At 42.6% G+C, this 13,480-nt stretch overlaps 1 protein-coding gene across 3 annotated transcripts in view; it reads left to right on the top strand.

Moving 5' to 3' along the window:
* Positions 1–7,971, top strand: part of TAF5L (TATA-box binding protein associated factor 5 like) — a 33,600-nt gene extending 25,629 nt beyond the window's left edge. For all 3 annotated transcript variants that reach the window (XM_032430221.1, XM_032430222.1, XM_032430223.1), the window contains one exon: positions 3,615–7,971. In XM_032430221.1, coding sequence (XP_032286112.1) covers positions 3,615–4,412 — 798 coding nt within the window. In that variant the 3' untranslated portion in view covers positions 4,413–7,971. The remainder of the gene's footprint in view (positions 1–3,614) is intronic.
* Positions 7,972–13,480: the final 5,509 nt, after the last annotated feature.

The raw sequence follows: 13,480 nt of genomic DNA, 5'->3' as shown, positions 1-13,480 counted from the left end.
TTTTTTAAAAGAGTGAATTTTATAGTATGTGAATTATATCTCAGTTTAAAAAAGTCAAAAACAGGGGCGCCTGGGTGGCTCAGTCGTTAAGCGTCTGCCTTCGGCTCAGGTCATGGCCCCAGGGTCCTGGGATCGAGCCCCGCATCGGGCTCTCTGCTCGGCAGGAAGCCTGCTTCTCCCTCTCCCACTCCCCCTGCTTGTGTTCCCTCTCTCGCTGTGTCTCTCTCTGTCAAATAAATAAATAAAAATTAAATAAATAAATAAAATAAAAAAGTCAAAAACAGTAATCAAAAGCTCCTATGAGGGCATAAAATTTTCTCTATTTATTAAGCCAAATAAAACTGGATTTACAGCACTGCCCTGTAGCTTCTGAGATCTGCAGCTTAAAGCTGTTCTACACTTGATCTTAGCCAAAAGTTCGAGAAGCGATTCTAGATTAACCTTTGAAAAGCTATTAATTGGCATAGCAGTGTCCCTCTTCTCACCAGGACCAGTAGCCTCTATCCTGTCTGAGACCCTCCATCCTCTGTTCCACACTAAATGGAGTTGGAAATGAGGTCCAACTTTTACCCTTGTTGATTGGTAACTGTGTATTTTTAATATTTGAGCAACATGGCAAAACCACAGATACCAAATCAAGGATTTGCTCTTCGTTTCAGGTATGTGTATACGATCACCCTCGTCACTGCCAGCCTCCCGCCCTCCTAGCCCAGCACTACAGCACCAGTACTCGGTTCATGTACTGGCTAGTGAGCCTTCCTTCCCCCAATCCAGCAGTCTCTAAGTTTCAAAAGTAAAGAAGTCAGTGTTGTGTAATATTCAGTTCTGTGATTTGTATATAAAACGGTCGTGTAGGTCTGTGCTGGCCTAGAAGAATATAATGTGAGCCATGTTTGTAACTTTGATTTTTTTAGTAGCCACATTAAAAAAGTAAAAAGAAATAGTCAATTAATTTAAATAATGTATTTTATTCAATCCAATAATGGCCAAAATATTATCATTTCAACATGTAAGCAATATTAAAAGATTATTAATGAAATCTGTTACATTCTCCTTTTTTGTCCTAAGTCTTGGAAATCTGGTGTGTTTTACACTTACAGCACATGTTCAGCTCAACTCGCTAATAGCCGCCTTTTCTATTCTAGTTCAGGCCATTGTCATCTCTCCTGGAGAGAGCAGCCCCCCGCTTGCTTCCAAGTCTTAACCTACTCCCAAGCCCAGCCAGATTTAATTTCTTTCAGTTCCATTGGCAGCTAATGTTGGGAGAACAGCCCAAGGCTAAATTTCAGACCCCAGAAGGTACCCTCGAGCTAGGAAAGACTGGAGTGTGAGCCGAGGCACTCTGAACCTCCTACTCCAGGAACAGACATCCATAACAAGTCTGAGATTTTTAGGGCCTTCATGGTCTAAAGCAGGGCTTAGCAAACTATGGCACAGGGGTACATAAGATAATGTTTGAAGGTCTTTTTAGACTTACTCTTCCTATTATTTTTAAATTTCTTACTTTATGCATGTTTTATAATGTACATAGTACGATTTATTATTACACGAATATACTTAACAAATCAAAAATTCCTATTTGGGATGCATGCCCAAATGAACACCCAAATAGGGTGTTCAGTCAATTGTAGGGAGTTTGGGGTTTTGTCCTGTGAGCATGAAAGGAAGGAAAGGGAGAATCTGGGGTTGGGCATGTGTGAATCAGCTGCTTGTTCAGAGTTTTAGTTCGACTGTGCTGAGGCCCTTGTGGGACTGGGTTGAGCCACGGAAGAAAATATGGCTGGGTTATTTTAAGCTGTGGTCCTGGCAAAGAGCTGATAGTGATAGCCAGCAGGAATGCTCTGGTTTCCCCATCTCTTGGTCTATAGAGTCAACCAGGCGCTTTTCCCCCCTGCTCGGGACAATCATCAAGACCCCTGGGAAGTGCCAGCTTGACTCCTGGCGCACCCTCCTCTTCCCATCTCTGAGCGTGCTGTTTAGGTCCCCACTAAGGAGCTGAAGACCCGCCTCCCTAACTTCCTGCTCCAAATGAAGACCACTTAAGCCTCAGAGATGATAATGTGCCCTTTAATCCATCACTCACTTTCAAAGGGTAATTCATCTGGGGTCGTTTTTTGCTCCCACAGTTTTTATATAAACTTTCTGGTGTACAGCAATGAGTCATCCTTGAAATTTTAAAGTGTTGTCATAACCTCTTTTGAAAGGAAAATTACTAATATTCTTGGTAACACTCGGTAGAACGTTAAGCTCCCAAATGCTTATGTATTTTTAACGTTGAGTGTCTGGAATAGCCATTTTGAATATTCATGGACATCAGTGTTTATTTTCTCTTAACTTTTTCTGAAATCTGTACACATTGAAGGCGTTTGTTTTATTTTGAATTTAATAGTTTTCAAGAGGAAGTTAAAAAGATGCCATTTTCCTGTACAAGAACTTAAGGCCCACAGACATATTTATATCTAAGCTAACAAAGCCGATTGGTTTAGAACTCTTGTTACTCCTCATTCTTCTGGTGTTTAATTAAAACCCATTTTAATCTATGAATTCTTGAATAGAGACCGCTGTAGTGTTAAAGAGCTTGTCTATGAGGGAATGAAGGGAAAATGGATTTTGAACAGAGATACTGTCCTTGTGGGAAAGAGGGTGAGGAAGGGGACTTTCCCCCTCGGTACCCTGAGTGGCTGTCTTCTTTTCCGTCCCCACACACAGGAATTTAGTTCCAAGAATCCCATGAGTCACTCGGCTTTGTTTAAAGCCATTCTGAACCCATGCCTCGCTTGGGAAAATGTTTGAGACCCTCTAGAAAGTCAGAGTTTTAAAACTTCATCTTTTTTCTTTTTGGAAACTGGCAGTTTATGCCTGGTCACAAGGTGTGAGTGTCATTTATTGATAACTGCACCTTTCCGGTTTACTATTTGTTCTGATATGTCCAGGCTTTATTTTGGCTAACCTCCTGCAGGGGTTTTGTATTAGTTTTGAAGTGAGACCATGTCTGCCTTCATCATTGACCCCACTCATGAGAGTAATGAACGTGCCAGGAATTTTCTTAGTGGAGTAGAAACAGGGAGCAATGTGGCTTATGAAGCAGCTAAAACCAACAGATGAAGACAGGCCCACAGAATAAAAGAATCTGAGAACTTAATGTAAATTCAGAAGTAAATCTTTCCAAATGATGTCTATCAGGATGAACAATGGAAGTCAGCGTGGGCGATCTTTTAAGCAGCCTTTGAAATCTGTTACGCTCAGCCTAACAGTAAGGTCTACAGTCGTTACTGTGTAATAATAGCCTCGCATTTGTGTACTCTGAATTTGACAGTCGGAGCTGGAAGATGAATTTGAGGAAGACGGTTTGTAAGTTGCAGGAGACTTTTTATTCAGTTGTGCAATTATGAGTTGTTTTCCTGGGGTCGCCCTTCAGGGCAAAGACCGCTGTCGTTTACTGGGCAGATGCTATTTCCCAAGTAGTGGCTTTTTTTTTTCTTCTTTTTCTTTTTTCTTTTTCTTTTTCTTTTTCTTTTTCTTTTTGCTGGACTGTTTGGTTGTCATGGCAGACCACTAAACATTTTTCCCTTGTGTGTCTCTCTGCCACCCGCCCTTCCCCCTACTGTCCCCAGGATGATGAGGATGACAATGCGGGCACAGAGATGAAGATACTACGGGGACACTGTGGACCAGTGTACAGCACAAGGTTCCTCGCAGACAGCTCAGGGTTGCTCTCTTGTTCTGAAGACATGTCCATTAGGTACTGGGACCTCGGGAGTTTCACCAACACTGTGTTGTACCAAGGACATGCCTACCCTGTGTGGGACCTGGACATTAGCCCGTATAGCCTGTACTTTGCCAGTGGGTCCCACGACCGCACCGCGAGGCTGTGGTCATTTGATCGGACGTACCCACTGAGAATATATGCCGGCCACCTGGCAGATGTGGACTGTGTCAAATTCCACCCTAATTCAAACTACTTAGCCACAGGCTCGACCGACAAGACTGTCCGGCTGTGGAGTGCTCAACAGGGCAACTCGGTGAGGCTCTTCACGGGCCACCGCGGCCCCGTGCTCTCTCTTGCCTTTTCTCCCAACGGTAAGTACTTGGCGTCAGCTGGCGAGGACCAGCGGCTGAAGCTATGGGACTTGGCCTCCGGGACCCTTTATAAAGAACTGAGAGGCCACACGGACAATATCACCAGCCTCACCTTCAGTCCGGACAGCAGTTTGATCGCGTCTGCGTCCATGGACAACTCCGTGCGCGTCTGGGACATCAGGAACACTTACTGCAGTGCGCCTGCCGACGGTTCCTCTGGGGAACTCGTGGGTGTGTACACTGGGCAGATGAGCAATGTACTCAGTGTGCAGTTCATGGCCTGCAACCTTCTTCTAGTGACTGGAATCACGCAAGAAAATCAGGAACATTAATTTTTGTTTTTTAATCTTTGTGGTAACGGACTGGGGCCGTAGTGGAAAGCCTCCAGGTTGCAAGTCGTAGGACAAATTGAGATTGAATCATTGACTGTGAAAGACTCCCCGCTTCTCCCCCTTCTCCCGTGCAGACATCCTGAGCTCGTCTCCCCTGCACTCGGTCCCCCACATGTCGAAGGACTGGAGGGGGAAGGTGCTGTGACTGGACATGAGATGGAGCATGAAGAGGCTCTGGGGGTCGGATTGCAAGCTCTTACGGAGATCCCGCCCGTGTCCTCGCGTGAGCACCTTCGTGTCTCTGTCTCATTTTCCCGTGTGTCAACCCCAGATGCTGCTTACCTCGCCGCTGGGTGCTGCCTTTGGTCCGAGGATGGTTGCAGGGCACCCTCACGAGGAGTGGTGCCACGGGGTCCCCGCTGCTCAGTCGGCGGGTGCAAGGGGGCTTTCCTGGCGTAGGAATGCGGGGGTGGGAACTAGGAATGGGGGCGGGCATCATCCTGGCGAAAAGTCTTTCCTTTTCCGTAATTACAGAGAACCAGGATTTTTTATTATTATAATTATAATTATTATTATTATTGAGAAGAGGAAACCTAGCACTGGCAGAGGGGCCTTCTCTGCTCTCGTCTTTCAGGTTTTACTCCTGGCACTGGCTGTGATACTTGGAATCTTGAGGTTCAGGGAATTCAGAGAATTTGGTAGCACAGTGTTTTGGGAGAAAGGGAAACTTTCTGGGTGACGATGGGTCACTCCGGCTGACATGTGTCTAGAAGTGGGTGGGTGGGTTGGTTTGAGAAAGTCCTGGGCTCTGGCAGTGACGGTGGGAGAGGAAGAGTCTCCTCATGGCTGCACTTGTCTGAACAGTTCTCTCCCCGGGAAGGACAGATGGTGGTAAAGAAATGAAAAGAATTTGAAGCGATAAGGCAAAAGATAGAATTAGAAGATGTGAAATTTCCAAATGCCCATTTATTCGGAGGTGTGGCTCGCTCAGTGTCTTTTCCTCCTGCCATCATTCGCTCCCACCTCCTGCATTGCAATAGCAGTTTAACGAACACTTTGTGAAACAAATCGTAAGTACATACGCACGCATCTAAAACTGTGCTTTGAGGATAAAGCAAGTTCGAATTCGTGGAAAAAAAGGATTAAATATTTCTGTTTTCTGAAAAGAGTTATTTTGTATTTTGTTTTCTATTAAAATGTATTTAGTTTCAAAAAAAAAAAAAAAGTGTTGTCATGTCATTTAAACTGTGAGGGCAGGCGGATGTGTGGCCCGGCCTGAGGTGACGTGTGCAGCCCACCTCTCTTCAGGATGACAGCCACTCATGTAGGCCAGACTAGCCCCAACACAGGTACACTCCCACCTGTTCCTGTATTCTGTTCAGCTAACTTTGAATCGTGCTTCCTCTTGGCGTTCACAGGAATTATTGGTAACATTTAATACTGTTTATACATCCAAGGTTACCAGTTGCTAACAGGAGACAATGTATATTTTACCATCTAGAGTAATTTGGGAAGATCCCACTTCCAGTTTTCTTTAATGACCCCATTATAAAATTTCTAAGGGGCATAAGAACTGTGCTATTTAATTAACTTAAACTGTTTCTCGAGCAATTCCGGATAAAGGACTCGTTCAGAAATTTAAATGATGCCAAAATACAAGAACACCAAGAATTATCAGGAAAGTAAAGGAAGACTCTAGAATTCTATGTGAAAATTTTTTTTTTACTTGAGCCCAAGATTCTAATTAATAAGTGTTTCTTATTCATAAAAACCTATATATTTGAAACATTGTAAGAAGGATCTATTAGCGCCTCAGCCACTTCCACATAGTGTGCCGTGAAGAAGGCCAGGTAGAATTCAAGTATGTTCTTATCTGTAATAAGTGAACTCTTAAATTCTATGGTATATTGCTAGAAACAATAAAATCCCTAAATTGGGCTGAATCATTCTCGGGAGTGAAAATACCACTGACTAGGGATGATTTGGAAAGACTTTGTTTTTTAATACAAAATTTTTTTGATTAAACACAAAACTGTATTGGGTTGGTCAGTCTTCAAATTATCAATCATGTATATACTTTTGTAATTTGAATTCAAGCTCTTAATGATCTTCATGTTTGGCCTCTTTCTTTGAACTGATTTTAATGTGGGATAATTTAACTTTATAGAATACCCCTCACAACTTCCCCAGAATCTTAGAAATATCGTAAGGGGTATGTATGTATGTTTATGGCCACAAGGGTGCATAAGAACATAGTTAGACTCTTCAGGTTGCTCTCCTGTGTTGTTTTATTTTCTCTTCAGAGCAAGAGATGGACAGGACTGGTGATACTACCATTTAGTAGATGAAAATCTAAAGCCCAGAGAAGCTCTTTTATCTATACCCAACATGGAATGGTCACATGTCTTGGATGTGTTACAAGGAGGATCTATATTCAGTATCCTCAAGTTCTAGCTGGAGGATATAGCCCTGATAATAGAAAAACGTTTTTTGTTTTTTGTTTTTTTTTTTTAAAAACCTCCAAAAAGGAAATATGAATATTTAACAAACATATATATAGTGCTTACTATCTAGCAGAAATCATTCCATGAGCTTTATGAAAATTAACTTTTTCTTTTATCTCCATAATAACCCTGTGAGATAAATGCCACTTTTATCTATATTTTACAAATGAGGATTCTGAGGCCCTGTTGGATTAACTCACTTTGCCAGAGGGTCACACAGCTAGTATCCGATGAAGCCAGAATTTGCACCTGGAAAGTCTGGCTCCAGAGTTCTTCCACAGGCTCGTGTGTCCCTTCATTCCCACAGTACCAGGTAAAGAGTGACCTGAGGTTACTAGTAACTAAATGTTCCTGGCAATAGTTATAAGACTCATGCTTCCCTTTGCCAAATAAGTCAGCAAAATCTAGCAGGATCAGGAACTGGTGGTAAGAACAAACTTAAACAATATGTGGCTAAAAGAAACTTGAAAATATTCGATTTTGAACCACAATGATAAATCTCTGCAATGTGTATAAGGTGCAGGGAAAAAAAAAAAAGCTGAAATCTCTTAGGCTGATAGGCTTAGAAAACTCTGACTGTAATTTCAATTCAGCAGTACACTGGCCAAAAGAAAGAGAACGTTGAGATAAAGCAAAGTAAGAAATATAGATGAAACGGGAAACAATTTGAAGTTTTTATATTCAAGATCCAGCTTCTAAGGATAGCTGTGATTACTAGCTTTTCATTTGTTTTATTCATATATTAAAAATGTCTTGGTTGTATAAAAAAAAATCCATTGAATATGTAGGCTTCTAATTTTGCTATTGCCCAGATTGGTATTTAAATATATGGATTAAAAGATTAGTCTGTACTTCAACTTGTCTTTCAGTTGCATGTTTTAGAAAAGTGTCCATTATATCTATGCCCAGCCCACAACAAGGATTCATATTATTGACCCCTACATAGCAACCAAATGAGTCTGAAACTGCCTTATGGTAAAGAGAAAATCTTCATTATAGAATTTGAGGAATGCAAATGTTCCTTGCCAGTTTGACCCATTAAAGGACAACTTAGATACTTGCCCATGATTCTGAAATTCCTAAAAGAAATTTTTTTTTTTTTTAAAGATTTTATTTGACAGAGAGAGACACAGCGAGAGAGGGAACACAAGCAGGGGGAGTGGGAGAGGGAGAAGCAGCTTCCTGTGGAGCAGGGACCCCGATGCGGGGCTCGATCCCAGGACCCTGGGATCATGACCTGAGCCGAAGGCAGACGCTTAACGACTGAGCCACCCAGGTGCCCCTAAAAGAAATATTTTTATATTAAATATGTGGGTATCTATTATAATCAGACATTGTGTTAGTGGGCAGAAATGCAACAGTAAGCAAAACTGATACACGCCCTGGCTTGAGTTTATAGTTTAAAGAAGGAGGCAGATATTGATCAACTAATACCATAAATAAATATGTAATTTCAAACAGTAGGGAGTGTGTACTAGGTGCAATGAAAGAATATGCCCAGGGATCTAATTTAGATTAAGCATTCAAGGAAGGCCTCCCTGAAGAAGTAATAATGAAGCTGGGATCTGGAGGGTAAGCAGAAGTTAGCCAGGCAGAGTTGAGGGAAGAATGGTCCAGACCCCCGACTGGGAAAGAAGCTGGTACACTCAAAGTTCACTGGGGCTGAGGCAATGTGAGTAAGGAACAGAACAGCACAACATGGGTTTGGATAATTGGCAGGGCTTTGGGCACTATCAGGAGTTTGGCTTTTATCCCAGGTGGGATGGAAGCCACTGAAGGGTGTACAGCAGGGAAGTGATCAAGTCCAAGCTCCACCTTAATATCACTGGCAGCAAGAGGACATGGACACATTTGCAGTGGACTTACACTTCAGCATCACGATAACAAGGCAACATTTACTGAACCCATCTGTGCCAAGCACTGCAGGGCACAGCCAGTTGATGGAAGCCAGCTACCATGTAATGGGCTGCCCTACATGGAGTGGCCCCTCAGGCAATGAACTGAATGCAGCCTCTAACCAACAACCTGTGAGGACCTGAGTCCTGCCAACCACCACATGAGTGAGCTTGGATGCAGATCCTGTCTCGGCTGAGCCTTCAAATAAGACTGCAGCCTCCTGATCGACCTTGAGACAGAGGTATCCTGCTTAAAAGTCTGCCCGGATTCCCAACTGAGAGAAACTGTGAGATATCTAATATTGTTTTAAACCACTGAGGTTTGGGGTAATTTCTTGTGTGGAGTAGATAACTAGCCCATCAGTCCTACTCCATAGTCCATTCTTTTAACTGCTACGCTATAGAAAATGAAATAATTACTAATTAAAACAAAATCACTGGCAGCTGTAAGGAATATGGACTGAGGGTATAAGAGTGAGCAGGGAGGACAGTTAAGATCATTGCAGTTGTCCAGGAGAGAGATGAGGATGGTGTGGACTAGAGGGGCCACAGTGGAAATGGAGAAAAGTGGACAAATCCAATGAATATTTTAGAGGTGGGTTGGCTAGACTTTATTGGGTTGTATGGGGGAGAAAAGGCAGGAATCATGGATGACCCACATGTTTCTGGCATGAGCAGTTCAGTGGGTAGGGTTGCAATTTATTGTGATGAAAATCCTGGAGGAAGTGGAGGTTTGGGGGCAAAGATCAAGAGTTCAGTTTTAGGCCTCTGAAGTTTGAGGTACATGCAAGAGAACCAAGTGACAATACCAGATAGGCATTTTAAAAAAAAATTTTTTAAGATTTTATTTATTTGACAGTGAGAGAGCACGAGCAGGGGGAGCAGTAGAGGGAGAGGGAGAAGCAGACTCCCCACCGAGCAGGGAGCCCCATGCGGGACTCGATCCCAGGACCCTGGGATCATGACCTGAGCCGAAGGCAGACGCCTAACCATCTGAGCCACCCAGGTGCCCCCCAAATAGGCATTTTAGATAGACACACCTGGAGCTCAGAGCAGAGCTCTGCCTTACATGCTAGTTTGGGACTTAGATTCATTAGAGTGCTTTCTGCCACTAGGGACAGAAATCTGACTCCAGGTGGTTTAAAAATAAGGAATTTTATTGGTTCACTTACCAGGAAGTGTAGAGGTCAGGTGGGTTTCAGGGCCCCCCCACCTGTGTTCTGTAACTCCGCTGTGTTCTCTTCTGCATTTGGCTTGAGCACGGCCTGACTTTTCCCGTTGGGAGAGGGCTACCAACAGCAATGAAGGCCAGACTCCCCCTCATTCATATCTAGTGGGGATGTGAGCTTACTGTCCATTCCTCGCTCTTAAAAGCAAGGAAAAAAAAAGTCTAGAAGTTCCAGCAAACCTCTCCAGTTTGCATTAGATCTGCTAAGCATTGAACCTATCCCTGACAAAGACAAGAGTCATTAGCATGTAGTTGGAATCTGAAGACTTCCAAATAGACGTGATTACCAAGGATAAGAGCATAGAGTAAAAAGAGATGAGGGTTCACAACTAAGCCTTTACGTTCTCTAGCATGTACAGGTCAGAAAGGAGGAGCCGCCAACAAAGGAAGAAAAACAGCAGAGGGCACTGTCCCAGGAGCCAAGAGAAGAAAGTACTTCAAAACAGGAGTGGTAGGGGGAAGGCTTCGTCTGGCTGAGTTCGTGGAGCACCCGACTCTTGATCTCAGGGTTGTAAGTTGGGGCCCCGTGTTGGGTATAGAGATTACTGAAAAATGAAAACTTAAAAAAAAATAATAAGAGTGGTCAACTGTCCTGATGCTACCAAGAATTCAAATAAGGATTGGAGAATATCTTTCAGACTTGGTGGGCAGGTGGCTGAGAATCTGAGCCCTAGCAGTTATGGTTGAGTAACAGAAATGGAAAGGACACTGAAATGGATTGAAAAGTGGAAAGGTAATAGAAACACAAATACAGACACTTCATTTGTGACAGGTGATGCATACAGCAATGGAGGAAGATAGCCCTTACCACAGGGCTAAGACAATTGGCAATCTATAGGGGAAAAATTAAATTGGACCCTTTCCTCTCTTAACACAAAACCAGTTCCAGATGCATTGAAGAACATCCTCATGACCTTGGGATAGGAAGAAATTTCTAAAGAGACAAAAAGCTCTAACCAAAAAGGACAAGATTGATTAAATTCAAAACATTCATTCATCAAAAGAACCACAGAAGAACTAATGGACAGGCCATGAATGTGGGGAGATACTTTTAACACATGAGCAACAGAAACAAGTGTCTAGAGCAACATCGTGCAGTGGAATTGGCTGTGCAGTGGAATTGGCTGTGCAGTGGAATGTTCTCTAGTTCTGTCCTGTCCTATAGAATGTCGTGTGAGGACAGAAATGTTCTGTAGTCTCTCCTGCCCTGTAGAAAGTGCTGTGAGGGGGGAACGTTCTGTAGTTCTCCGCTGTCCCATAAAGTAGCTACTAGCCCCATGTAGCCATTGAGCATTTGAAATATGGATAATGTAACTGAGGAACTGAATTTTTAATGTATACTCAAATTACCACATGAGACTAGTGGCTAATGTATCAGACTGAAGAATTCTAAAATATATGAAGAACTACAAATCAGTGAGAAAAAAAGCATATAGTCAATGGGAGGGAAAGGCAAAAGTCTTAAAGGGAAGCACTTCTTCAGAAAAGAAATCCAAATGCCCAATAAATTAGAAACTACTCAACCTTGTATTACTCAGGGAAATGCAAATTTAAGACAATGAGATACTGTTAAACACCCTTCAGACTAAGAACATTGTAAAAGCCTGACAATGTCAAGTGTTGGTGCGTCTGGACCCTCCTACCCTGGTGAGACTGTAAATTTGTAACCTATCTGAGAAGGGTGTGGAATTATGTAGCTAAATTGAAGAAGTTGAACTCTGTTATTCCCAGCAATCCACATCCACCAGGATACATATATGAAAATGTCCATGGCAACATTGTCTATCATTCCCCAAAGCTGGAAACAAACTAAATGCCCATGAATAGAAAGTATAAATACATGACTGAATAGTCAAACAAACTTGACCCTAAGAAAACATTAGAGCTACAAGCCACAACGTGGATGTACCTTACAGTGTTGATTGAAGAGAAAGACAAATTATTCCCACAGAATGATTCCATTTACATAGAGCTCAATCAGAGAAAACCGACTGTATAGATTTTAGTATGTGTACAGCGATGACAGAACTGTAGAGGGGGAAGGGTCCCGATCAGGAGGGGACACTAGAGTGCCAGGCATGTTCTATTTCTTGACTTAGGTGGTGGTCACCCCAGTGTGCACTCGAGAACTGTTCATTATGTGGTACAAAGAGGTTTTTTTCATTATATTTAAAACGTTTCATGGGGCGCCTGGGTGGGTCAGCCAGTTGAGCAGGTCATGATGCCAGGGTCCTGGGATCGAGCCCCAGTTCGGGCTCCCTGCTCAGCAGAAGCCTGCTTCTCCCTCTCCTCCCCGCTTGTGATCTCTCCCACTATCTCTGTCCCTATTTCTCCCAAATAAATAAAATAAATAAAATCTTTAAAAAAAAATAAGACGTTTCTGAAAGAATAAAAAGTTGCTGGGAAAGCAGAGAGCAAAGCAAGGGGTGTGGGCAGCTCTTGAGACACTTAAAGAGGGGCAGAGATTCAGACATATGGAAGCAAGAAAGAATCATTTGATTTGCCTGTTGTTTGGTTAAAGCAGGGGCTTTCAAATGTTTAGACCTCAACCCACAAGAAAAATGTATTTTACATTGTGACCTAGTATGCACGTATACTGAATTTTATTAAACTAAGATTCCATTGACTAGAAGAGGTACATTCTTCTATGTACCATTTATTTTTGCTGTCATCAAATGTTGAGCAATGCTTTCTTGTCACTTAGAAGTTTTATGTTTATTTAGAACTTTAAATTTATGTTTATTTTAAAACTTTTAGACTTACATAGTTTTTCCCCCATGAGTGAAATACATTGGTATTGTGGTCCAAAAACCTCTTTACCTTGAATTCAGCTTTTTGAGTCAGTCATCAATATCTAAGTTCTCCCCTCTGTGCCCTTGAATAAATGTTGAATGGAGCATCTTAAAAGAGGGCACCACTGGGGCACCTGGGTGGCTCAGTTGGTTGAATATCCGACTTTTGATTTCGGCTCAGGTCATGATCTCAGGGTCCTGGGATCGAGCCCTGCATTAGGCTCCACACTCAGCGTGAAGTCTGCTTGGGATTCTCTCTCCCTCTCCCGCTGCCTCTCTCACTCGTGTGCTCTCTCTCACTTTCTCCCTCTCCTTCTCCTTGTCTTTCCCTCTCCCTCTCCCTCTCTCTCTCTCTCAAATAAATTAATTAATTAAAAGTGCTTAAGGAAAAAAAAAAAAGAGGGTACCACTGTTGTCTCCAGGATTTTCTTCTAGGATATTCCTCAAGGTTTGATGTTGGCACCTTCTTTATCTTAGGTGTCAACAGAAGGCTTTCAGAAAACAACCAAACTTCTTATTCCTTCCTTAACTGTCCTTAAATAGTTTTCTGATGGAAATAATGAGTGATCACAGTGATGCAGTCCTGGCACCTGGACTAACAACCCACTTCACGCGTCACAAGTACCGTCTAGCTGAGAGCAGCTATAAA

The sequence above is a fragment of the Phoca vitulina genome, unplaced genomic scaffold (genome assembly GCF_004348235.1).
Source record: "Phoca vitulina isolate PV1807 unplaced genomic scaffold, GSC_HSeal_1.0 scaffold43, whole genome shotgun sequence".
Classification (NCBI taxonomy): domain Eukaryota; kingdom Metazoa; phylum Chordata; class Mammalia; order Carnivora; family Phocidae; genus Phoca; species Phoca vitulina.
This window is presented reverse-complemented; position numbering and strand designations above follow the sequence as displayed.